Consider the following 27,658-nt stretch of genomic DNA (forward strand, 5'->3'; position numbering starts at 1 on the left):
ATCTTACAGGTTAGAGCATTTGGCTAAATCTAATAAGATGAATTTCAGTAGGCATAAATATAAAATCTTATCATTGACTACAAAAAAGCAACTTTATAAGTGAAGAGTGAGGGAAACGTAGAAGAGTAGTTCTGAAAAAAGTCTGGGGTTTTCAAGGGACTACATGTTAAACATGAGTCAGAAATGTACAATGTGGCAGCCACAAAAGCTTATTTTGTCTTGACTTGCATGAGGAGGGGCAAAGCTTTCCAGGAATGATGAAGCCATAGTCCCACTGTATTCTGTCCTCGTCCAAAATTTTATCTGGAGGATGGTGTTAAGTTCTGGACACCACAGTGTAAGACAAACATCGATAAGCCAAAGATTGTCCAGACAAGGGCAACTAGAATGGTGAAGAGTCTTGAGTCCATGTCATATGGGTATTGGTTGAAAGAAGTGGGCATGTTTAATCTGGGAGAAAAAAAAGACTCAGGGTGATCTAATAGCTTTCTTCAAGCATTTGAAGGACTGTCATGTGGAGCAGTGGTTAGACATATTCCGTTTGTCCCTAGAAGACAAAACTTGGAGCAGTTGGTGGAAATTTCAAAGAAAATTCAGGCTCTCTTTCTCAGGGAAAGCTTCCTAACAATTAGAGATATTCAGAGAGGGAATTCGCTGCCCCCTACATGTTGTGGAACTCCAATTCTTGGAGGTCTTCAAATGGAATTGGTTAAGTTATAAGATTTTCTTGAATGTGTGGATTGGACTAGATGGTCTCTGAATTCCCTTTCAACTCTCAGATTCTGTCAATTTGTGGTTCTGAATGATGGTTGTGGAAATAGAGAGAAAGGAAGATAGCATCGTAAAGTGAAGAATCTTCAGGACCTGGAAATTGATTGAATAGGGAAAGCTAACAATGATAGTTACTCCCATGGTAGAGTAGCCTGCTTTAAGGCTAATGTCATGGACAGGCATCAGGTCTGTCTTGCCCATTATTCTTCCTTGGCTTCTGTGATGTTCTAGTATGACAAAAGTGACCCATTATTTGGTGGATAGTCATCTAGCTCCTTGAATTTGAAGCAAAGACACTGGCTTGTTTCAGATAGATGGCCAAGCAATCTGTGAAACACAATAACAAAGCCAAATTCTTAATGGTGGCTAAAAGACCAAAAAAAAGCTTTTAATTCAGTTGTCAATTCCTGTTACCTTCATGCTTTAAAAAAATGACTTTGCTCAGGGAGGGTCAAGGTCTCTGTCTAGGATTCTAACTTTGTCTTAATTTTAACTTTGGTCTTTGTTTTTTGGGGGTTGATCAGTTTCCCCCTCAAAATAAAAAATAAGGACTCCCCCTGAAATGGTCACGATCCTTTCTGTCCATGGATGACATAGCACTTCAAAGGCTATGGAATTGTTTTTTTTGGTTATTTATTCCTGTTAACTCCTTGAAATTCCTGATCACTAAGCCATAGCATCAAAATTGCTTCTTTGACCTCCAACATAGCTTTTTATGTTGGTTTTTGTTTTGTTTTGTATTACAAATTCTCACATATAAAGGATAATGCAATGGTGAAAGCAATGGATTTTTGGCCATGTAGCCTTAGGTTAGTAATCTAACCTCTCAAGTTCAATTTCATTATCTGTCAAAAGAGGACAATAATTCTTACTCCATATGCCTCACAAGGTTGTGGGGGGCATCAAGTCAGCTAATGTATGTGAAAGTATTTTCTAAACTATTACGCAGTCTGAAAATGAAAGGCATTAAATTATATATATGTGTGTGTGTGTGTGTATATATATATGCATGCCTTAAGCATGGGGGCATCTGAACTCCATGTCCACACCGGCTATTTTATGATGAAGCACACATACCCATACATCTGTGATTTAGATATCCTCACCTTGAAAACATATGCACATACATATATTAATAATAATAATTTACTCTGTGCTTTCTATAGCACTTTGTAATTGTACTTTCACATATAATAGCTTGTTTGATATTTGCACAATAACCCCAAGAGACATATGAATTACGTATTATTATTCATATTATATATTTGCATACATATAGACATTTAATTAAGAATATATACATAATTATATATAAATTTATGAGTATATACATAATACTATAAATTAATATATACATGAAAAAATAAATCTTGCTACATACACATATATATCACTATAGGCACCCTCTACAAATCACTGCTACAATCACCATCCACACCCCAGTAGATAGTTTTCATGAATTTTGGGGGCCTTCCCTTAAAAATTATTACCTGGTAGCTCCGTTTCTAGTGAGTCCCTTTACACATAGCTGGTCTGGTCCTTCATTAATAGTTAACTGATCCATATGGGAAGCCTTTCCAGGTTAGGGGGAGCCCCTGAGCTTGTGTTCCACTGGCCTGACCTTCGGAAAATCATGGTTTCCTTCTCGCTGCTATGAGACGTTGCAAGGTGAGGAAATAGGACATGGCAGAAGAGGAGCCTCAGAGATGAAAAGCTGGAGGAGGTCTTGGAGGTCTTCGAGTTCAACCCCATCCTTTTACAGATGAAAAAACTGAGACTCAGAGAGGTTAAGCTATTTGTTCAGGATTACATATGCAGAAAGTATCTAATGTGCAGATTGAACCTGTGTCCACCCGACTAAGCCCTTTACTCTCTCTACTGAACCTTATTGTGACTGTAACACCTGCATATCCCATGCACACATGCACATTCAGAGCCCCAGGCAACTGCCAATGACTGTCCAAGGGTACAGGGAGTTTCCTCACTGGAGATTCTTTAAACCATTAAAATCAAAGGTTTAGGGGAGGGAGGGAAATAATGTGATTATTGTAAGCAAGGAATAATGTTCTAAATTGACTAAATAAACTAAATCAAATGGAAAAAGAAATCAAAGGTTTGGTGCAAAAATATATCAATATAGATGTAGATGTAAATATGGTACAGACCGGCATAAAGAATAAGTTATAATTTGAATAGATGACATTCATATAAAGCTTTAATATCTGCCAAGAGCTCTCCATCTATTATAAGTCTCATGGGATCCACATAGCCACTCTGTAACGTATTTACTGTGATTCTCCCCATTTTATAGATTAGGAAGCTTGGACTTAAACAGGTAAAATGACTTACCTAGGGACACTATTAAGCACATCCAAGGAAGGATTAGGGCTTGGTTCTTCCTGAATCCAAGTGTGGCACTCTTCACTATTTATTTTACATATGTGTTCATTTACATACACATAGTAATATTTATATAAACACATATATGTACCCTATGTTGAGTGTGAGGTTATATTGCCTATAATATTAGATAACAATATTATATATGTAATATAACATCATATAATACAGACACAATGCTATATTATATAAAATATTAAATTTTATTGGAGCATATGTTATACATAATATAGCCATACACATGGTATATTATATATAACAATGTGCGATATATCATATTTGTATTTAATATCACATTACTTTATAACATAATGATATATAATATAGTCATGTATAATATAATATGTAAATTATATAATATATTAATGATATATGATATAGTCATACACATATTACATATTTTATAACATAATTTTACATATAACAGCATATGTATGATATATATTTATATAAAATATAGTAATAACAAACATGTATATAATATAACATTATTATATCAATATTATAAATATAATATAACCATATAATACATACATATTCTATATTATATGACATATTATATATTTATAAATATATAATATATATTTATATATATTATTATATATTATTGCATAATATATTATTATATATAATATAGCCAAACACATGTTATATATAATATAACATTATTATGTGTACACATTATTATATTGTTATATAACAAAATGTTATATATAATATAGGCATATACATGTGCTATATTATATTGTGGAGGAAACATAGATACATGTAAATTCTCTCTTCCATGCATGCCTCCTCCACAATATGCAATATTATGTGACATCATATTACATATTTATATATTACATTATTATATAACATTTTATATATAATATAGCCACACATATATACATATCTATAGATCTAAATGTTTTTCCATACATATGTACACACACATGTGCAAACACACACATATAGAAATGAAAAAATATAAATAAATAAGTAAATAAATACAAAAAATGAGAGAGAGCCTCATCGTCTTTCTGGGTATCCATCCATTTATACTTGGCACCCTTGATAAAAAGTCAGCAAAGTGGACAGGCCAAGAGGCTTCCAGAGGCAGCCCTGTCACATCTTATTGCCTTCCCTTAGACATCTCAAGTCGAGATTAGGCAGGACCTACACACCATTAAGGCCAGTCAAGGTCTGTTTGTCGTATTCCAGGCTTGAAAGAAGCTGTCAAGCTGATTAATTGAATCCTCCCGGATGCAGTTAGCCATAACAATAATGTCAGAAAACTTTCTGTCGCCTCCAGGTAGGCTTGATGAAGTCTCCCCAACGGGGCTGAGAGCCAGGGTGGATATGGGTCAAGCTCAGGCCACAGAACTGCAGCACTTTCCTGTCCCAGGGCCGTGGGCACTCCATGCGAGGAGACGCCTTTTGAGTTAGACCATTCTCATAAATTCTAGCAGGGGCCGGTTATGCTGAAGATGAAGCTGCACGTCCGTGCATGAGAATGTTTTCTTGAGTCCAGTGACAGCCAAAGCACCCCCGCACCCCATATATAATCTAGAATGTGATGAATGCAAACATTTATAAAGCTCTGGCCATCTGTGCCATTTCCCTTATAGTAAATACTGCATTTCCTGTGGAATAAATGGGCAACACTGCAAGTTGCTGCTGGCTTTGCTTTGAGAAATTGGGCTAGGGGAGAAGAGATTTCATTTAGACAAAGTCTAGAGGGAGTTTTTTTTTTCAACTCTTACATTTTTTGTTCAGTTTAAATTAAAAAAAAATTAAAATATGAATGCTTCCCATCTTCCTGGGTTGAATATTTTCAAACAACAAAGCAAAAAATATATATATAACTTATGAAAATGGTTCTTAATGATTTCCTTTCCTATCCAGGAGTGAACTAAGTGGGGTTTTGATGTTGGAGAGGCTGGGTTACTGTCGGTTATTCAATCGTGACCCCTTGGAAGGATCCATGGGATTTTCTTGGCAAGGGTATTAAAATGGTTTGCCTTTTTTTTTCTTCAATGGATCCTTTGATCAGGCAATCAGAGGTGACACAGCTAGAAAATGGATAAGGCTGGATTTGAACTCGGGTTTTCCTGACTTCAGACCCAGTCATTTTAGCCATAGAACCACAGCTCACACCAGAGAGACTATGCTCTATGCATTTATTCTCCTCTTCCCCATGGTCTTGAGTTTTCTATGTCTTATCTTTTGTGGGGAGCTACTCCCTGCCAGATGGACTCAACCCATGAAGAGAGAAGGCCAACTTCATTTCTTGTACCTTTCTCAAAGAAAGGCGCTGTCCAGAGATCCCAGAGGCTCCTTGTTTCAACACAAACCATGGTTTCCAAGCTGTGATTAGCATGGGACAAATACAAAATGTTTTTATTTTTTTCTTTAGAAATTTAAGTTCCTCTTCTCTGGACATGGGCATTGGACTTGAATATTCGGGCAACTAGCGTGCTCGTACTCAGACTTAGCCTGTACTGCCGATCTAGTCATGGCCTTTGAAATGGACCCAAAGTATTTAGTAAAGATCCTGCCCCTGCAGGCCAGTGAAGAACCACTACCAGGACAGGTTAACTATGTCCATTCCTTTCCTTAGGGATAAAAATCCATGGGGGAAACTGATTTGAAAGTCTATATTAAAAAGTCTTTCTTTCCATTAATTTGAGAGGAAGCAATTCTAGACTTGTATTTTTACCCCTTCTCCCCAATTTTAGAGGGAAAACTACCAATGAAAATGCATGGGACATTTAGGAGTTAGGAGGACCTGGGTTCAAATGTGGCCTGATACATCCCAGCTGTGAGACTCTGGACAACGTAACCCCAGTTGCCTAGCCCTTATTGTTCTTCTGCCTTGGAGTTGATACCTCGGTCCTGATTTCAAGACAGAAAGTAAGAGTTTATTTGCTTTTTTTTTTTAATGAGTGATTTTTAGTCTTAGAGACTTGCTAAGGGCTACTGAAAAGTAGCTAACTGAGTGTCACACAGCCAAGATCCATCAGAGGCAACAGGACTTGAATTAGGCAGATCTCCTCTATTCAATCCCATTTTATATTAAAGAAGAAATGTGCGGAACATTTCCTGATTTCCTCTATATCCCCCATATCACCACTCCTTTCCACCTAAATATGGCTAAATAAGAATTAAATAAATGCTTACTTAGTAGACCTTAGCAAAGGAGAAAAAAGATGGCGGGCGGGTATTGTGGGGATGAGAAGAGGAAAGGAAGTAAGAAGATGCAAGTGGAGTGAGTGAGTGAATCATCCTGAGGGAGAAGAATTAGGATAACTAATGTGAGGAAAATGGGGAATGGCAGGACTTGGGAAAATTCAGGGTTCAACCCCCAGCTATTTGATTTTGAGCAAGACAACTAATCTCTCAAGGTCTTAGTATCATTTGGAAAAAAAAAAATTAGGCATTTGTACTAATTGTGGTTTGAGTCCAGCCTGCAAAGGCAGTGGCAACATTAGTTTTTAATATCTTCAGGGTTGGCAAATTTTCATTGAGAGTAGATTTGATTTTTGAAAAGAGCCCACAGTCAGTTCTTTTTTCAATGATGCTGAGGAATTTTTCTAATTTTATTAGTTTTTAAAATTATATTTTGAAAATAAAAACCACTATTCAGAGCCCTGCCTTATATTCCTTTTGAATTTAAGTTACATATTTTTGATATTAATAAACTTAAAATAAAGTTTAGATATGCCCATTTTAAAGTCCACACAATATGAATTTATGGGGTAATTGACTAATGTGTCTTATAAATGAACTCTAAATGCATATCCAAAAGAGGAGTTCGGTACTGTGCCGAGGGATGGTACCATTTTTGGAAGACATAGCCTTCTCAGTGGAGAAGTTAGGATGTTTATTTTTAATGGCCCCTGCTCTCAAATAGCTTAGAGTCTGTAATAGAGATAAAATGAACAGGTAAAACAATGCTTAATCATATAAAATAGCAGTAGAGATAGTGCCCCAGGACTTTAGAGTAGGGAGAATTTATTTATTTATTTATTAAACCCTTATCTTCCATCTTGCAATCAATACTGTGTATTGGTTCCAAGGCAGAAGAGTGGTAAGGGCTAGGCAATGGGGGTCAAGTGATTTGCCCAGGGTCACACAGCTGGGAAGTGTCTGAGGCCAGATTTGAACCCAGGACCTCCCGTCTCTAGGCCTGACTCTCAATCCACTGAGCTACCCAGCTGCCCCCTAGGGAGAATTTATCATAGGCTTGGTGGTCAGAGTGGGCTTCCGAAAAGACTTGTGGTTTCAACCTGTGTGTTGTCTTCTACTTTCCAAGCATCAGCCCATGAGGGAAACTCCTTTTGGGGGGTTAGTATTTTTATTTCCAGCACTTAGCACAGTGCCTGGTATATAATCAGTGCTTAATAAATGCTCTGTCTATCCATCAACCTATTTATCTCAACTAACAAAGGGGAATGATAAATGATACAGATCATAAAAATTAGCACTTTATCCCTAGACCCAAGCCTGTTCTTTCTTCCACTAAATCTTCTAGTAGATAAAGTATTAACTGTTTCTAGTTGACTGTTATTTTGTGTTCTTTCTTCTTATCCATGGAAGAGCTAATCCAACACTTGGACCTGTAAAAGTTAGTCACAAGAGAGGAATAAGACAGAAGCAAGAGGTTTATATAATCCCTGACCCAGATAGAATAAAAACCAGGTCATCAAACAAGTGGAGGTCCACACACTTCACCTGGACTGGATAAAGTCTTGTTCCTTAGTAGAGTGTGTGTGTTGAATGACTAGTCAGGTGGCCCGCATTCCTGTGGGGGCCTGATACTTAAGTTGCTGTGTGACTTTGTACAAGTCAACTAATCTTTCTGTTTTCAGCTTCTTAATCGTTAAAATGAGAGGGCCTGCCTAGAAAATCTTCTGAGCTTCTTCCCAACGCTAAGGTCGTAGGAATAAGAGTTATCAGCATCCTGTGGGGGGGGGGGGCTGACACACTGCAGGGACTATTCTTGGGTCTTGTGGTTAGTTGGACAGCAGGGCCATACAGTGAAGACTTTGGGATTTGGAATAAGAAGTTCTGGCTTTAAAACCGAATTCCTCTATTGGCTATCTGTGTGATTTTAATCAAATGACTTTACCTCTTTGGACTTCAGTTTCCTCCTCTGTAAAATGAGGGGGTTTGGACTAGATCAGTGCTGTCAAAATCAAATAGAAACAAGGATCCATAAACAAGGATCAAAGGTTCTGGCTGCCATTTATCCCTCTGCAAAGGAAAACGAGGTGAGGAGACACAGTGGAAATGAAAGCCTTCAAAGGAAAGGAAAATGGCTAATGGCAACCCCTTTGGGGAAGTGAATCTAAGACCTGCCTTCTGAAGAAGAGCTGCCACCTTCAGGTCTCTGAGGCAAGTCCTCTTGCCTTGATGGAACTAGGTCAACCCTGGACAGCTCCCTCAGGATGTATCTTCTTCCTTCAAAAACTCTTACTTACTTCTTGGTTTGGAGGAACTTAGACTTAGAGCTAGGAGGGCCCTTAAGGTGAGACTGACCTCTGAGCCCAGAAGGGTTAAATAATTTAGAATATATATTATAAAATAAGTATAAATATTTATATATGATACATATGAATGCTTTATAGAAATATATTCAAGAATTCATACAAACATAATGTGAGGTATATAAAATATGAAAAACATATTAAAAATAAAAAGTAAGTATACATAGTCACAATATGGTCATTTTTGAATTTTTTTAAAAATCAGCACAATTTGAATCAGGGCTTCTAATGTGGTATTTTTTCACTTATACCATGCCTATCCTTCCGACTTGTCTATCTGTGGGAAGAGGATGCCACCTAAGTTCATAGTCTTGGAGTTTTCCTCTCCTCATTCCCCATATCCAATTGTTTGCCAAATTTTATTGATTCTATCTCCCCATTACCACTCTCATCTATCTCTTTCTCTCCATTCTCTTGGCTTCTATTCTGTTTTCAACTTTTATCACCTCTGGCCTGGTTTATTATAAGAGCCACTTAATTGGTTTCTTGGCATCTAGTCTTAAGTCTCGTCAAGTCATTTCCCACAGAACTGCCAAAATAATATTCTTAATGCATTGGTCTGAACTTGTTAATATTCTGGCCCCTAATTGTTCACTGTTCTTTATTTTAAGATAAAATGAATATTCTTCAGCCCATTGTTTAAAGTTTTTCCCTTTACTCCCCCATCTGAGTGCCACCCACCCTAATAGTTTTATTTCATATTACCTCTCTTCATACCCTGGTCTATTTCTGGTCTATTAATTGTCTACAGAACACAACATTCCATTCTAATCTCCTTACCTTTGCATAGCCTGTCCCCCTTGTTTGGAAGGCTTTTCTTTGTTCCCATAACTCAGAATATTTACCTTTCTTCAACGCTTAGAAGTCACATGTGTGTGAATTTTTTCCTGTACTTCCTTCCCTTGGCCCTCCCAATTTATAGGATCATAGATTTAGAACTGAAAGGGACTTCAAAAGTTATCTAGTTCTGACTTTCTCGTTTTACAGACAAGGAAACTGAGGTCAAGAGAAATTAAGTGACTTGCCCAAAGTTATACATGTAGCCAAGTGAGTTGTTGGTGCCTTTTGCCTCCTTTTCAAATTAATTTCTATTTAATTCTTTTTCTACATGCCTTATATTAAAAGCAGTATACCACAGGGGAAAGCTCACTGGGTTTGGGATCAGAGGCCCAAATTCTGCCTCCGCTGCTTACTGCCTGAGAGTTGGACAAGGCACTTTCCTTTTGGTTCTCCATATCCATCTGTAAGATGGGAGGTTGGACCAATAGACCTTGAAAGTCCCTTTCATTTTTATCCCTGTTATCCAGTGATCTTAGGTTGTATTTCCCCAGCCCACATGAATCAACGAAAGGGCATTTACTAATGTGCCAAGCACTGGGCTGTGCTGAGGATACAAATACAAAGCAAAAACTGGCCTTACCCTCAAGAACTTACTTTATAATGGGAGAAATGACACACATGGATAAGGGCGACCAGGGAGAAACCCTCTGGAAAGTTCAGTGAATGGTGAGTGTGGTTAAAGGGGAATCAGTCGGCATGTTCCATCCAGGAACAATGATAGAATGGATAGCATTATGGTTGAGGGGGAAGAGGAGGGGAGAGAAGGAAAGAAATATAAACGCTTCCTAGTAACTTATCATACCTTTCATTAGAATATAAACTCCCTGACTTCACAAACTATTTTTAGTTTTATCTTTGTGTCTTGAGCACCTGGCACAATAACTTGCCGACGATGATGGCTTAATATGTGATTGTTGAATGAACAAATAATGTTTGATTTCCCTGGATGTAGCTTTGTCTTCTCTCCTTTTCTTTTGGACGTAGCAATTTATCAGGTTCATGCCTTGTCGCAAGAAATGAAAATCAAACAGTCCAGAAACATCCATCCAGTCAGAATCTAGACTATAAAAAGGAACAGATAAAATATTAAAATGTTAATGGGTATTATTCCAGACCAAGAGTCATTATTTATGGTTGTAAAATGGTAAGCCATTTCCTTATGGAATTTATTAGGATGTGCTGAGAAACTGCTTATCTGCAGAGAAAAATTCTGCAGGAACCAACAAATTCTCAATCAGTTTCTCTGACATGATGCTGTCTTTCTTCAACAGTAGCCAGGACTAGGTATGGGTATACTAGCCCATTTTCTGGAAAACTTAAATTCCATCAATTTTTTAGACATCTTGCTGACATAATGCCAAGTACCTCAATGTCACTAAATGCACAAACATTTGGAAATTATTGTTCTTAGGGTGAGAGAGGCAAAGGAAAACACCTTTGCCTGGGCACCAGAGAACCCAAGTTCAAATCCTGCTTCTGACAAGTCACTATAGCACAACTTTTTTGTATAAATGGAAGGGGTTGGACTAGACAGCTCCAAGGCCCTTCCTAGCTTTCAATCTTCACCATTACACTTCTCCACTGAGGGAGCTACACACATTTTCCAGTAGAAAACTGCTGTAGAATTTTTTTTTGAATTGACAATTTTAAATTGAATTTCCTCCTCCTTGAGGAAAATCAAATTATTTAGCTGTGTCTGACTAGATACATGTTGGTGCTAAAAGATCTATCAAAAATGATTGAATTCTTCAAAGTAAATTTGATAGTGAGACACGTATATGATCTCTCCCCTTTATTTAACTCTATCCAAAGTGTTACTAGATTAGCTGACTCCTAATAGTCTTTCTAATTTATTTGGTTTTATGGATATGCATATTTGTTATAAATCTCCATTCATATACTAAAACCTGGTTTTGTCTATATGGAGATCGTTGTATCCATGGGCATTTTAAATATTTATGTACTTAAGCCCTGTAATAACATGTGCTATATTTATTTTCAGGAGTAAGCATATATAAGAAATAAAGTGCTACCCTCCTCACCCACCTACCCCCAGTTGCCCTTGGCTTTACAATTTTTAGATTTTTATAAATTATTTTTATACATAGAATAGATTTTTGTAGATTTAAAATAGAAATAGAATCCATTTTTAGAATTATAGCCTTCTGAGGGGCAGCTAGGTGGCTCAGGGGATTGAGAGCCAGACCTAGAGATGGGAGGTCCTGGGTTCAAATAGGGCCTCAGATACTTCCTAGCTGTGTGACCCTGGGTAAGTCACCTAATCCCCATTGCCTAGCCCTTACCATTCTTCTGCCTTAGAACCAATACACAGTGTCAATTCTAAGACAGAAGGTTGGGGTTTTTAAAAAAAAATAAAAGAAAGAATTATAGCCTCCTAGGATTGAAAGGGTCCTCTAACTCATGGCTGATAAGAAAGTCCTTCTATGTCATTCAGATTCCAGTGGTCATGTAGCCTCTGTCAGAAGATCTTCATTGATGAAGACCTCACTACCTACCAAGGCAGCTTATCCCACTTCGGAATTTTTTGGATGTCCCTCCTAAATCATGCCATCATCTGACTTTTTACCGATTGTTCCTATTTTTACTCTCTGAGGCAAACAAAATAAGTTTTCTTTAGTATTTATGTGCCATCCTCCAAATGCTGGAAGACTTTCTCTCCCATTGCTGCCCCCCCCAACTCTCTTCTTCTTTAGGATAAACATGCCCAGTTCCATCAAATAGTTTCCTAAATTGCATAGTTTCCAGTTCCATCATGATCTTGGTTGCCTCTTTTCCCTCCTTTGCTTTATATTTGTTTTGAGTTTGTTTGTTTGTTTTTGAAGAGATTAGATACAGTAAGCTATCCATCCAAATTTACCACCAACTCCCTTTTAACAGATGGTATATGTCAGTGACATAACATGTTTTTCTCTTTGTGAAGCTAACTGACCTGTATAGAGATCGAACCCTTGACCTTGTCCTTATTACTGTTGTTTGTGCTATTAATACAGCTATTAAAAAGGAAGGATGAACAGAATAATCATAAAAAATTAGAATCACCAAAATAATAGTTTTAGATAGAACAGGTTAAGTGGGAGATCTCTTACTATTAAAAGAAAACAGTTCAGCTGATTTTATAAGATTTTTTCTAAAAATGTACTTAATTTATAAAACCAGGTAGGTAGAAATGAGTGCTAACTCCAATAAACATAAAATTAACTATTTGAAGAGTTCCTGGGAAAATCTCATAGGTTTCAAATTTCCTTTCCTTTTGATATTTTGGAAAAAAAAAATTTGTCCTAGGATTACCAGAGTATCACATAAAGGAAATCAAGGCAGTGTACAAACTTTCAAGTTTCATTCTGCTGACAAAAGCTTGCTTTTCCATTAGGAAGATTTTTTTGTTTGTTTCATAAGAGAATTGGTACACCAAGCTTCTGACCAAAAGACATTTCTATTTTCAATTTAAGAAGTTCAAGACACCAAATTTTGGAGTAAATGCATTTGCTGACTGTTGGCCATGGATGAGGTCACTGCCGTTTGTTTTGGAAAGAGCCAGAGCTTGTGCTGAAGGTGTCCCAGTTTTCAGAACATTAATTAGATTTATTTTCATTGAACTTATGAAGTGATGACTTTCAAACAAGAAAGTTGTGTTCTTTGTGGGCTTGTGAGAAATATTCTAAACTACTGTTGTTCTTGCCTTAACCCACAACCCTTGAAAGTTAGACTTTATCTCAAGTAGAAGGAAGAGGAAAAAGAGAAGAAAGGATAGAATTTGATATTAAAAATAAAAAATGGATACTTAAAATATAATTGAGAAAAAATCAAATTAAAAGTAAGCTTTAAAAAGTTAAGTTAATTTTTTTTTCTTAAAAAGGATTTGATCCATTCTAGGAAATAAGGCTTGACCCATTGATGTTGTTTCTTGGTCCCCTGGATACAAAATAGCCAGGGCATGAAAGGGCTGGAGTCCCATCCTGAGGTTTTAGCCTGAAAACAATAGGATGAAAAACTGTGTCAAATGAATCAGGGCTTAATCTTTGATTAGCACCCCTTTTGCTCTGTGAAATATCATCTTTCTCTACTTTGGCTAACTGAAATTATTTCCGTTAAACAATGAGGTGGATAAAAATGTCTTATTTGGTTCCAAATTTGAACCTAAACTCTAAGGGTACCAACCTGAGTCAGGCCCCGTCTATCACAAGGAGCATGATTAAGGTGTCCTTCAAGAAGAGAGGAGAAAAGAGGCTGCTCTCAAATCAAGATAAGGAAGAAGAATCAGGGATTCCCAGCCACAGAATGGGTCTCTCTATGACCAAGAGAGCTTCCTCATCACGCTAGAAGAGTTGAGGCAGAAGCTGGACAGGATTTTGGAGGGGAGTTCACAGGAGATGCAGGTTGGATTCGAGGACCTTTAAAGTCCTCCTACAAAAGTCTCCAATTCCTCTTTTTGTCTCCTCCATCCTCTCTTAGTGACTGGCTTCTGCAAACTCAGGATGTGGCAGCAGCGGAGCAGAATCATGCTATACCCAGATTACAAAATGATATGCCAAATAAATGCAAGGTCATTTTTTTGGGGGAGGAGGGAGCAATAAATGGAAGAAAAGGAATAGAGAAGAAGGGAACAAGGGGAACGACTTAAGACAGAGGCAACTAATGGCTTGGAGTTGGAAGGACCTGAGTTAAAATTTGGCCTCAGACACTTAATAGCTGTGTGACCCTGGGAAAATTACTTGAATGCTATTTGCCTCAGTTTTGTCATCTGTAAATTGGGAATAATAACAGTTTCTACTTCCCAGGGGTGTTATGAGGATCAAATAAGCTCATCTTTGTAAAAGCATTTGGCACAGTGCCTGGAATAGTTTAGGTGCCACAGAAAAGGTTATTACTTTTCCTTTAAATTGCAAAATCTAAAATTTGAAGGGATTTTAGAAGCTTCTCAGGCCAACCCCCTCATTTTATGAGAAAATAGAAGTTCCAAGAAGTTAAGTGACTTATACAAAGTCATACCAATAGTAAGTGATAGAGATGAGATTCATACTCGAGTCTCGGGATTCAAGCTCATCGCTCTACCTACCATACCCTGCTGATGGGGTGGGAAAGGGTAGAGACTTGAGGCAGGGGGATCCCTTAGGAGACTATAGAAAGAGGCCTGGCAAAACTGGAAGACAGACAAGAGACTAGACAGGCAAGATATTGTGGAGGCAGAATCAGCCGGACAGACGGGGCAATCCAGCAGCTTATGTTGCCTCCTCTAATAGAATGCAAATGCCTCAAGAGTATTGTTTGTATTTGTACCAGGTGCCTGCATAGATCGGTAAATGGTTGATGATCTTTGATGTTCACTGCTTTTTTCTCATATTTTCTCCTAATGTGGACAGCAGGAACATAGCATTTGGAATTTACTTTGCACTTTCATTAAGCTCAGTCTACCATCAACAGCAAAGAAAATAACCTCTGGCGTTCGTATTACACTCTGCCTTTTCAAAATGCTATTGCATAAAGTATATTTTATTTAACACTTGTAACATCCTGGTTAGAGGAAGAAGAACCTATATAGTTTTATGCCTATTTTGCAAAGGTGTTCCACAAAGTATCTGGCAGGGCAAATTAACTCTTGTGAGGGTGTGCAACCTGGAGCAAATCAATTAATCAACAAACATTTATTAAGTGCCTCCTCTGTGTCAGGCACTGCTAAATATTGACGATACTGAACGAGGCAAAAGATGGTTCCTGCCCTCAAGGAGCTAACAATCTGGGACAGACAACAAGCAAACAAATATATAAAAAAGCATGCCATGTATTCAGTTGTTTTCAGTTGTACCCAGTTATTTGTAACCTCATTTGAGGTTTTCTTGGCAGATATACTGGAATAGTTTTGCTATTTCCTTCTCCAGTTTATTTTATAGATGAGGAAACTGAGGCAGAGTTAAGTGACTTGCTCAGGGTCACACAGCTAGTATCTGAGACTAGGAAGATAATTTCACTTGACTTTAGACCCAGTACTCTATCCACTGCACCACATAGCTGCCCTCTAAGGCAAGCTAAAAGCAGGTTAAATAGGAAATCATTAACAGAGGAAAGACACTGGAATGAAGGAGGATGATGAAAGGCTGCCTGTGGAAAGTGGGACTTAAAAACATCCAGGAGGTCAGAAGTCAGAATGGAGGAGGGAGAATGTTCACCCAGGCATGAAGGACAGTCAGAGAGAATACCCAGAGCCAAGAGATGGAGCATCTTGTTCTTGGAATAGCCAGGACGTCAGTGTCAGTGGAAAACGGGAAAGGAGGGAGCTGTGCTCTGATGGGCCTTGAATGCTAAACAGAACATTGTGTATTTGATCCTGGAGCCAACAGGAAGTTATTGAGTAGGGAGGGATATGCTTATACCTGAGTTCTATGAAAAATCATTTCATTGCTCTGGGCTTCAGGTTCTTCATCTGTAAAGGGAAGGGGCTGGGCTCAGTGGTCCCTACGTTTTGTTCCAGCTCCAAATCTTGGATCCCACGAACCCTTGGACATCTGCTGCATAGCTCCATTTTCTTCTAGGTTCTCACATGCACACAATCTCTGGTTTTCCTTTCTCCCGCTGGTTTCCCCGCCTTCCAAGTCAATTTAGTGGAAAAAGGGAGGCTTGAGAGGGGAAGATCCTAGGGGAGGCTTTCCCAACAGTGCAGACAAGGGAAGGGGCGAGGAGAAAGGAGCTGAAGTAGTGAGTGGCTCTAGGTGTGCAGAGAAGGGAATGGATGCAAAAGATGTGGGAGAGGTCCGGCATAGATGTAAAAGGAATAAATACAAATATAGGCAAAGCGGCCCAATTAAGAGGGAGAGAAGAAAGGCTTCTGACAGACAAGAGTGATTGAACTATATTTTAGTAGAGATTTACCCTGGAAGATAGATAAAGAGTGAGAAGGTCCCAGGCATGGGGAGGGGGTGATCCCTCATTTTCAGACTTGTCCCACTGCAGCTGGGACATCAGATTTGCCTCCTATCCAACAGCTAACCAAAACTAAGTATGCTGAACCTGGCCCAAAGTGATTAAAGTGGAAACTTTCATAGTTAGCAACCTACGATTCTGTAAAAGAACACATTCTGCCTGCTTTTTGGCAGGATGGGAACAAGTACTTATCTAGAACAAAAGGTCACAGGGTGAAATTTGACATCAGATTTTAGGTATTTTCCCAAAGTTAATAATTGAGGAATAAAGGAAGAATATTTGGTTTATATATTTATAATATATATTGTGTATTACATGATATATTTTCCTAATATGTATTAAATTTATATATTTATTTTGTTAAATATTTCCTAATTACATGTAAAAATTTAACATTTATTTTTTTTTTAATTCTGAGTTCCACATTCTCTCCCCTCCTTGTATTCTTCCTACTCTTGAGAAGGCAAGCATGTGTCAATTTTACATATTACCTTATTAGCCATATTGCAAAAGGAAACACACACACACAAAATAAAGTTTCAAAAGTATGTTCTAATCTGCTTTCACGATTCATCGGTTCTCTCTGGAGCAAGACATTTCCCATCATGGATCCTTTGGAATTGTCTTGGATTATTATCTTGATCAGAGTCGCAAAGTCTTTCCCAGTTATTTTATCTTTACAATATTGCTGTTACTGTATACAATGTTCTCCTGGCAAGTAAAGGAAGATTGTAAAACGTCTTTATAAATGCTGTGTAATCGAGATGTCTCATTGAAAGAGTTGGAAATCATGGCAAATCACAAAAAAGAAGGAAAAGTCAGAAGTTCCTTAATCCTTCAAATAGCAATAAATTGTAAAATAATCATTCTGTGTAGCTGAAGAGGAGCGTAGCGTTGTGCTTTGAGGTTGAGCAGCGTCCTATGTCCTCCTTGACATTGGGGTGACATATTTCTGTGACCAACACAGCCCCTCAATTCCTTGCAGATGACAGGAGACTTAGGCTGAGTAGGATGCCAATTAAAAAAAAAAAGAAAATCTTTCTGAAGTATTATTATTTTTCAAAAACAATATGTCCCAGGTCTGTCTGCTTAAAGATACACTAGCCCATGCTGACTTGGCCAAGGAATGCTTGGGATGCTGAAACATTTCTGGTACCCATGAATACTCTTCTAAGGGATCTGACATTTTGGTTGGTTCAGAATATTAAATTGTTCTCTGCATTTGAATCAGAGGCGTCGTATCTTCCAATGGGTAGAGTTCCCATTTGGATTCTCTCTTGTACGCAGATGTTCCCCTCATTAAGATACCATAGTTAATAGCTACCCTCACCTCTTTTTCCCTGACTATGAATTTCATATGGCATTTTGTTGGTACTTACCTAAAGCCCTCATCATTTGTTATTTCCTATTTTGGCACATGCATATGCTCCAAATGTTCCCCTTCCCCCAGGAGAATATGTTTCCTGACAGCAGAAAGTGTTTCATTTCTTTGTCTCTCCAGGACCTTGCACATAGTAGGGCTATAATGGATGCGTGTTGAATGAATGGAGGCAGGTCTTATGAAAATCAACGTCTCACTCGGTCCTTAGCTCAGTGTTCTGTACACAGTAGGCATTTTGGAAAGGTTTGCCAAGTTTAACTAAACTGATAAGAAATGACGATGTTGGAAGATGAAACCCTCAGAGTCAGTAGTATAAGTGATATAGGAATTCTTTCCTTCTGTCAGTACATGCCTAGCAAATACAAATGCTTAGAGTTCTTGAGAGCGTTCCTCCTTAACAGATCTGGAGCAGAACCAAGAGGGCATTATAGACAGCAACAGAAATACTGTTTGAAAAATAACTGATGTGCGTCCCCCTCCAGAGGAAGAACTGATAAATAAAACAAGCAAGTCACAGTTTTATATATACATATTTCTTTTTGTCAAACAATGTTGTTTATGGTGCAGGCAAGAGATACTTGGGAATTTTAATACAACAAATAAATTAATTTTTAAAAAACCAAGCCTGGAGATTAAAAAAACCTGAAAAGGGAAGATGATAGAATATTCTTATCTCATTGAACTATATCAATGAGAAATTGTATTCTTCCAAGAAACCCCCCTCCCCATTAGTGGCATAAGAAACCGTAGATTTAGACCTGGAAAGGCCTTTAAAGGCCATCCAAGACAAGCCCCTCATTTTATGACTGAGGAATCTAAGACATAGAGAGGTTAAGCGAGGTTGTGATGACTCCGCATTGCTCGGTTCCCTTTGGGATTCAGAGCTGTGGTTGGTTCGTTTTCACTCAACCTCATTACTGGAACTCTTAGCAAAGAACAATCAATAGTCAAAGGATGATGGACAGTATCAGGCGGGTTTAGTGTTGTCCCTGACCCCTGACCTTACTCTTGAAGCTGTAGTTTTATAGAATATGAAATGACCCTCTCACTTATTAGTATTTATGGAGAGTATTTTATAGGCTTCCAGTTCTTTACATTAAGAAAAGACTTCTCGGTTCATGCCAATAAAATTTCCATTTGCTCCCTTCTCCAACTAGACTGATTTAAAAACCCTATAAATTATTTACTGAAATGCAAGTTCAGCTTACAGTAATGATCAGATTAGTATTATAGATATGAATACTGTTAACCGAATAATAAAAAAATTATTTTCCCTGTTTGAAAAATATTAATACTGACCTACATATGCCCTTAATCTAATATATTTTCAAAGAAAAACATCAGTGGTGCATAAGAAAATAATTATAATCTATCTCAAATAGTCTAGCTTTAGAAATTTTTACCAGTAAATATAGATATTTTGGCTAATGGCCAGGAGGAATAATTTAATATGTGTTTTGTATTTATTAAATCCTAATTCTATTTGGGGCTTAAAATCACTCTTAAATTGAGGGTTGCTTCCATATCAATATGTAGATCTGAAAGATATAAATACATGATATCCATTCACTCATTAGGTAAGGATCTATTAAAATTATCATTTGTAGGACATTATGGTAGGAACTAAAGGAATTAGAAAATTATTTTAAAATCATTTTTGACCTCAAGAAGACTAGTGGAGGATGTAGAACCTATGCATGTGCCAATATTCCAAGAGGTCTGTACAGGATCTCACTAATATAGATATTCTTTAATTGTGAAAGACTTAGTATCTGATAAATATAATGATTCACTACAATTCCAAAGGATTCATGATATAAAAGCCTCTTTACCTTTAGAGAACTAGTGGTCTCAGAGTTTAAATAAAGTATATTTTTTTCCCTTTTCTTTATTTTTCTTGCCCCTCCCATGACTAATGTGAAAATGTTTTTCGTAACTCATAGGTATAAGTTATTGTATTTCTTGCTTTCTCATTGAGAAGGGGAGAATGGTGATTAGAGGGAGAGAATTTGAAACTGATAATCAGAATTTTAAATAAAATCAAAAATTTTTTCCTTAAAATGTGGGTATCATTTCCAGTCATGTATATGGTAGACTGCCACCCATCCATGCCCACCAGTTTTGAGTTGCATCCCAAGTTCATCACAGGACATCTATTTATGGGCTGAGAACTTTCTCCCACATTACAAGAGTACATTCCTACTAGAAGGAGTGAGAAATAGAGGGAGAAGCCAGAAACAGTGACAGAAAGAGAACATTTATTAATCACTTGATAGGTGCCAGGCACATGGAGCATGGAGTCTATCTCATGGTTTTCTCTCACTCTCATTCCATGATTGACCTACCTTTCTATATAATCATGTTCTTATTTGATACCATCCTTTATCGTATTTCTTCTATAAAACTCCTTTTCTGTCATGGGCTGTATTCTGTAGCTCTCTAAAGCCCGCCAAGCACGTCTCCATTGCCATTTGGCTAATCCTTAACTCAATAAATTCAGGGGCTCCCGACTACCTCCAGGATCAAATAGAAATCTTCTGTTTGGCTTTTAAAGCCCTTCACAAACTGACCCCTTCCTACATTTCCAGCAACATGCCTTCTTGTTATTCCTTGCACACAATACTCCTCCCAGTTCTGCCTTTTCCCCAGCTGTTCCTCGTGCCAGGCAACAAATCTTCCTCCCTCCCTTCCCTCCACTGCCTGACTTCCTTTAAGACTCACTCAAATCCCAATTTTTGCAGGAAACCTTTTCTGGTCTGCCTGTCCCTCCAGCTCCACGTCCAACCCCTCTATTGCTCTCCCTCTGAGATTATGTTATGTGTGTTGTTGCTCGTTGTGTCCAACTCGCCATGACCCCATTTGAGGCTTTCTTAGCAAAGGTATGGAGTACTTTGCCATTTCCTTCTCCAGCTCATTTTACAGGTAAGGAAACCGAGGCAGACAGGGTGAGATGACTTGCCCAGGGTCAGCGCCTGAACATAGTAGGTACTTTATATATTCTTGTTTCCTTCCTTCTTTCCTTTCTTGTATAAATGATTTAGATAGAGTACAAATTAAGATATCAATGCATAAAATAAAATACTATGAGGTCAGAGGAAGGAGAGATTATTTCCATCTGAAAGAATTGGGGATGTTTTTTCAGAGTTGGTGACATCTTAGACAGGCCTTGAAGGATGGATGTAGAACATCAAATTATAGCGATGGGCTTTGGGAGAAAGTATTTCAAGAGGAGGGAAGTTGAAGAGTTAATTTTTTTTAGGGGAAAATTGTTACAAGTATGGAAATACAACATTGTTGGAATAGAATAGACTATTATATTCCTAAAGGAATCACAACACCGTTTTGCTCTCCTCATCTTCAAAATTATGTATACACTATAATAATATATTCAGCATGAAGTATACATGTGTAGGAGAGAGAACAGCTAGAAAATTCATTAATTATAGTTCTGCTTATATTTGTTATGATAATAACAGATAGTGCATTATAGTTTTATTATATGCTTTATAAAGTGATTTCCCCAAATTTTAGATCTGACCGTGCCATTCCCTCCCCGTACCCTAGCTCTTACTCAGTAAACTCTCATGCTTCAATTATGTCTAGAATCAAATATATAAGTCCTCTTATTTTGTATTTAAAGGCTCTTCTCAACCTAGTCCCTTTCTATTTTTTCCACTATTTTTAAACATTCTTTTCCTTTAGATATTCTCTGGTTCAGTCCTACTGGGTTTTTTGCCATTCCTTTTACATGATGCTTCATCTTCTAGGAAGATGTCCATGCATTTGTACTGGTTGCCCTCTCCATCATGCCTATAATGCTCAGCTTTTGTCATTTAGCATCCCTTGCTTTTTTCCAGACTCAACTCAAACATCATAGCATAGCATCATGCCTAGACCAAGCACTTAATAGATGTTTATTGATTCATTAATAATATACAACTCACCATTGTTTCAAGGACCAAGTGAAATAAGGTACACATATAAATGTGAGCTATTATTATTTTAAGTTATAATAAATAAGAGATTCATAGCCTTTAGGTTGTGAATAAATTTAAAGTATGTTTGAATTAGATTTTACAGATCTTTTACTTCTCACTGGGGGATTCCAACTGAACCAACACTTTTATTCTCATACTTCTAATCAAAACATAGAGCAGTAAATTAATAAATGATTTGTCTTAACAATAGGCATATAAACAGACTCATAATTCATGAAATATCCTGCTTGTTCCTTTCTGCCCCAAAGATTGGCAACTATAAATTAAAGCTATAATTTATATATTATGCATATGTATAACAAACACACCATATGCATTTTCCATTTTCTATCCATCAATCATGTCACAAATCAGCAAATGAAGCCAACTTAGTATCAGTAATTTCCGTTTTTATGTACCAAATCTCTATAATGAGGGAAACGAGGGCAATCAATCACCTTTTCCTAAAACCCATTCCAGATGTTTTTCTCAACTCTTTTGACTTGTCACTGAAGGAATTTCATGAATTCTGAGGGCTTCTAGTCCTGCTTGACTAGCCCATCCATCAATCAGAAATCTACCAATGCCTCTTCAGCCTTCAGTGCCTTGCATTGTGGGACAAGCATACAAAGAAATATTGCATGTGGTCCCTGCCCTCAAGACGTGTACCGCCTCTCCTTAGGGAGAGAAGACACACACGCAGTAAGTTTTAAAACAGATGCTATTTGTCAGGCAGTGCCATGACCTTCTGTGAAGGGGAGAGTGAAAAGATAATTAGAAAGAAGCAGACAGTAGAGTGGATGGCTGGCAGCCTTATATCTAAGAGCTTGTTTGCTAATTGCCTGTCCCCAGTTTTCTGGGCAATTAGCCCCTTGCTTCCTCTTAGATCTTTCTGTGTAAATCTGGACAAATGGCCTCTATCCTTCCTTGCAGCAGGTGGACTGACTGAGAGAGACACTGAGCATTTGGATGGCATCTTTCCCCTAGGTTTTAGGTTTTCCTGGCTGTGGGGTGGTGCTTGCTCTCATTTTCCCAGCAGGTGTAAGGACCATCTGGTTGGCTCACCATGGACAGTGAAACACTTTTTTTTTTTGCATTTTCTTACTGACTTTGGAAATCAGATTTGTTGTTAGGTTGAGAGCTTAGGTGCAGGATGCAGGGAGAAAAGGACCAGAACACTGGATCAACTAAGGCAATATGAGCTATTTAGAATAGGAATTGGCAAGGTTTTCTCTCCAGTGGAGTTCATTTCTGTCTCTTATCCTTGTCTGGTCCTACACCTTTCTCTAAACTAGGACTGCAATGGAACTCTTTACATGAGATAAGAAGCTATAAACATGTAAAGTGATAATGACATAACTTGTGCCAGTTGAAAGAACACTCATCCTTTTATGAATCATTATCTGCTTATCAATGCTTTTCACATTCTCTGTTTTATCACTCTTCTCCCTCATTTCCTCTTCTGCTCTGCAGGAGAAGTTGTTGAACACTCCAGGCTTAATTTAAAGAAAATGATCATTTTAAAAAGAGGCAGTAAAATTCTCCATTCTATTTGGAAACCTGATTAATTTGGGTGCATTCCTAGAGGCAGACATGGGGGTTCTTTAGTGATTCAAACACTTATTTTCTTTATTAAGAAATATTTTGTTAAATTGTTTTTAGCAAATTGCCTATTTTCTCCCATCTAAGAGGTCCTGTACTATTCAACCCCCCTCCCCTTCCCCAATGCAGCCTGAAGCAAAGGAAAGGAGGATTTTTTTTTGGTTATTTTTTTTTAAAATTTATTATAATTTTTTTTTTGCCCTAGATTCTGGCATAATCGTTTGCTTCCAAGGCCTTCTCAGTATTATGTGGTATCAGTATTCTTTCCTTGGACACAAATGCCACTTTTTGAACTACCCAGCAGGATCAAACCCCAAACAGCCCGGCTCATGGAAATGTATATTCTTCCTGTGTATGGAGTCCTAGAAAAACCAAAAAGAATTGAGTTCTGGGAAAGTTTTAGAGTAAACACCAATGGCAGAATAATTGCAACTTGCTACTGTGTAATTGTCAAAATGAGGGTAGCTGCTGCCTTACTATTGAAAGTAGTGTTGTTTGATCTTGTATCTTTTGTTATGGCCCTGTGTCCCTGGGAACTTCCAAACTCTAATTTTAAACTATTAGCATAAGTATACTTCCTTCCTGCTGTGTCTGTCTGCTGTGGGTTTTTTGAATCTCAGAAAACCATTAGAAAATATGTATGAAGGGGGTGGAGTTAACCATTTGGGGTCAAATTACCTTTCTGGGCTAATTCAATATTATAAAGAAGGGCCAGTGAAGACGCTATGGGAGAGAGTTGCTCCAGGGAATTACAGTTCACAACCAACTTCCTCTCTTCAGTGAATATTAAGCTGGAATTAGAAGGATCTTGGCACAAATTCTGCATCAACAGTGACAACAGTAGTTTATTTAAAATCCAAAAAAATAATTTATAACATATGTCTGTAAGAGGATTGGGAGCTATTTTAAGGAGAGGGATGTTGATTTAGATTTTGTTCCAAATATCAAATAAAACATGTTGGAAGAAATATTATGGGCATTTATTAATGTCATGCTGATTAAGCTATCAGGGTGGAATAATTAAGGGAGAGTTAAATGGAAAGTTCTTCACTAGGGTTCAGAAAAATCACCTCTACATGTACAGAATAAGTAATGTATCTAGACATCTTTCACATCTTTTCATTTGGAAAGGTGGTAGACACAATATGAGAGGAAGGATGAAACATGGCAATTTAAAAGCTAATTGGATCTTAGACTCCTTGAATAGAAATATGGTATCCAGTCCAAGGTTTAATCTGGTCAGATCATCTCTGGAGTATTGTAAGGATAATTTTAGGGTTGTGACTTAATCTAAATTAATTTTTGGTTGCCAGGGAATATCCCAAATAAAATACTCAAGTCAGTTTGCAAATTCATGGTGGTTTAATTAATTCAGAGGGAAGGAATTAAGGAGAAGGGAGAGGAAAAAGGTGTAGGATTTCTCCCACCTGGCCCGTGTCAGGGGGAGTTCAAAGTCCTCTGCCACAAGGTTTCTGAAGAAGATTAGTGGCTTTCTAAGAGGATAGTATTTGGAAGGTAAAAGAGAAAGAATCAGCCTAAACTCCAAGGGGGCTCAGTAAAGATGGCTCACCTGCATTAGGCTACTCAGCTTCCTCTAGTATGGTATTAAGGAAAACTTACTGCTAAACCCGGACAATAGCAGCCACCACTCAAGATGCCAAAATGCTCAGCACGCTCCACCAGCCACCTCTCTGCTGCCAAAGAGGATCGAGAGAGGAAGTGACGCGAAATATATAGATGGTTTTTACATCACTTTCCTGTGTCTCACATGTATCAATGGTAGCTTAAGCTTGACTTAAGAGAGCCCAGGGATCTGTCAGTTGTTTCTGATTTGTCATTTGCTAGCACATGTCTGTCATAGGCCATCCTCTTAAATACTTAATCCTTAAGTATGGGTGTAGGCATTACTGTTTTTGTTAGACTAAGTAGCATGAAATAATCTAAAATTCACAGTATTGTGTTCCATTTTGGGCATCACATTTTACAAAGGGCAATAATCGCTTCTAGCACGTCTAATTAAGTTAAACATAGCAATGAAGGAAACCAGAACCATGCGTTAAAGGAATAAATTGAAGAATCCTAAAAAACAGTTTTTCATGGGGAAGAGAAGACTTATAGACAGTTCTGATCACTGTCTTAAAATACCTAAAGTGAAGTTCAGCTTGACATGAGAAGGCAGAACTTTGACCAATCGGTCAACATCACACTGAAGCAGATTTTAAATTAAGGTTGTCCAAAAAAAAATGGAATGAACTGCCTGGGGAAGTATTTAAAACTTTACAACTTTTCACTTATATAAGGAATTCATGCTTCATGGATAAGAGGAGATACAAGACATCATTGACTTAGACAGAAGCCACCAATCCTTCTCCATAGCTATCTAGATTAATAAATACCACTTCTAAAGATGGCAAATTATCTTTTTCAGAAGCAGCCCCCTCATCGACATACTCATCTCCGGCAAGAAGTTTGGGGGATACAGGAGTAACACCACTGTCTCCTTCCCATATTGTGGTAAGAAATATACTCTCTCTCAGGATTATTAAATTATTGTTTTTAGTATCTTTCTTCATTGGGTAAGTTGATGGAGCCAGACTTAAATGGCTTAGGACATCATTTCTCTAGGATTTAGTCTCCTCACTTGTAAAATGAGGGGACTGGACTAAATGATCTCTTGGATCCCTCAAAAATTTAAACCCCTATGACTTTGCAGTTCTAAGGTATTGGTACCTAACTCTTTTGCTTCTTTTTTTTTTTTTGGAGGAGGAGGAGGATATGGCATGTTAAAAATAATTTGTATATGTGAATACCCTATGTCTTTTTGGTGTCCACAAGGTCCCTGATCCCTCACTGCTTGAATTAAAAAAAAAAAAAACAGAATTGCCATAGATATGAAGTCTTCAAAGATGAATTTTCCAACATTGTTTCTCTTGTTCACATTTATTTGGCCAACTAGAATCAGAATAGGCATTGAACCTATAATTTCATTGGTAGATAGAACTCCCAAATGAGGAAACTACCTTAAACCAATACAAATGGCACCTTTCCATCAATTTATGGTTGCCTGGATCACTAAGAAATTAAGTGGCCTTCCTAGGGTCAGAGTCATTGTATGTTTAGCAGCTACATTTGAAACCAGGTCTTCCTGGCTCTAAGGTCATTTCATTTGCTATAAATAAAACAGAAATGGGTGAAATATGTAAGCAAAAATGGACCAGTTGAATTTTGAAACCCTCTCAAGTGCCATGTCCAACATTCAAAAGGCCCTGTGCAATTGAGAAAAGAGATCTGGCTGAAGAGTCATTTGTTAAATGTTCCATCTTTATCAATCACAATTAATTGCATGTGTTAGGAAGGAAAAGTTGGGAGAGATTGTATCATAATCCAAACACACGATGCTATCAAATTAAATGCATTGGTCTGTTTTCAATGAGTGATAGAAAATTGTGTCTCTTCTGAATCCTCTCCTTATCTTATGCTGCAATCAGTAGGCAAGCTAATTCTTTTCAATTAAAAACCCTTTTCCTAAGGGTTTGTAGACATTTTAGGGGGAGGGGGAAGTTATCCATGGATATTCGTTTTATTACAAATCTGATAAAAGGATAGCTTTTTATGTTATGAACAGAACTGGAAATAAGAATAGCTGACCCAGTTCCTTAAATTTACAAAGAAAAATACTGTTATGAAAAAGTGAAAAGATTTAGACCAGGGTCAAACAGCTAGTTGGTGGCAGAACATGGACTAGAACCCCTCTGGACCATGTTTCAGCCTTGCCTTCTTTCTACTCTAGTTGCCCTTAAAGGCTTTCTGATGATGATGGAAAACAGTGAGTCTTGGCTTTATCACTAATCCATTGCATTTTTTAGAAGTAATATAGCATATGTATTTATGTTTGTGTATATATGTACATGCATATATGCATGCACAATGGATACACACAATATAGTGTTCCTATCATAGGCTGGCATTATTATTCCTATTTGATAAATATATATGTATACAATTTTCCATTTCTCTGCAGATTTATTTATTTAAATAAACAATGAAGTCTTATGATTAGAAACTAAACTAAAACAGAATCTTAATTTCACAATTTTCAGAGGGGTGGCAGAGAAGGAAAGAATCCTTGCCTCGATGTCATTTCTTTTGTCATTCTAAATGAGCAAAAACATCCTAAAAATATGGAGATAAATCGATGATGGCCCCAGAGTAGCCTAAAA

General features: G+C 37.5%; 1 protein-coding gene across 2 annotated transcripts in view; it reads left to right on the forward strand.

Annotated features, from left to right (window-relative positions):
- Positions 1–27,658, forward strand: part of HSPA12A (heat shock protein family A (Hsp70) member 12A) — a 91,751-nt gene that overhangs the window by 27,028 nt on the left and 37,065 nt on the right. For both annotated transcript variants that reach the window (XM_007478935.3, XM_007478936.3), the window contains exon 2: positions 25,867–25,952. In XM_007478935.3, coding sequence (XP_007478997.1) covers positions 25,867–25,952 — 86 coding nt within the window. The remainder of the gene's footprint in view (positions 1–25,866; positions 25,953–27,658) is intronic.

Source organism: Monodelphis domestica, chromosome 1 (assembly GCF_027887165.1).
Source record: "Monodelphis domestica isolate mMonDom1 chromosome 1, mMonDom1.pri, whole genome shotgun sequence".
Taxonomy (NCBI): Eukaryota; Metazoa; Chordata; class Mammalia; order Didelphimorphia; family Didelphidae; genus Monodelphis; species Monodelphis domestica.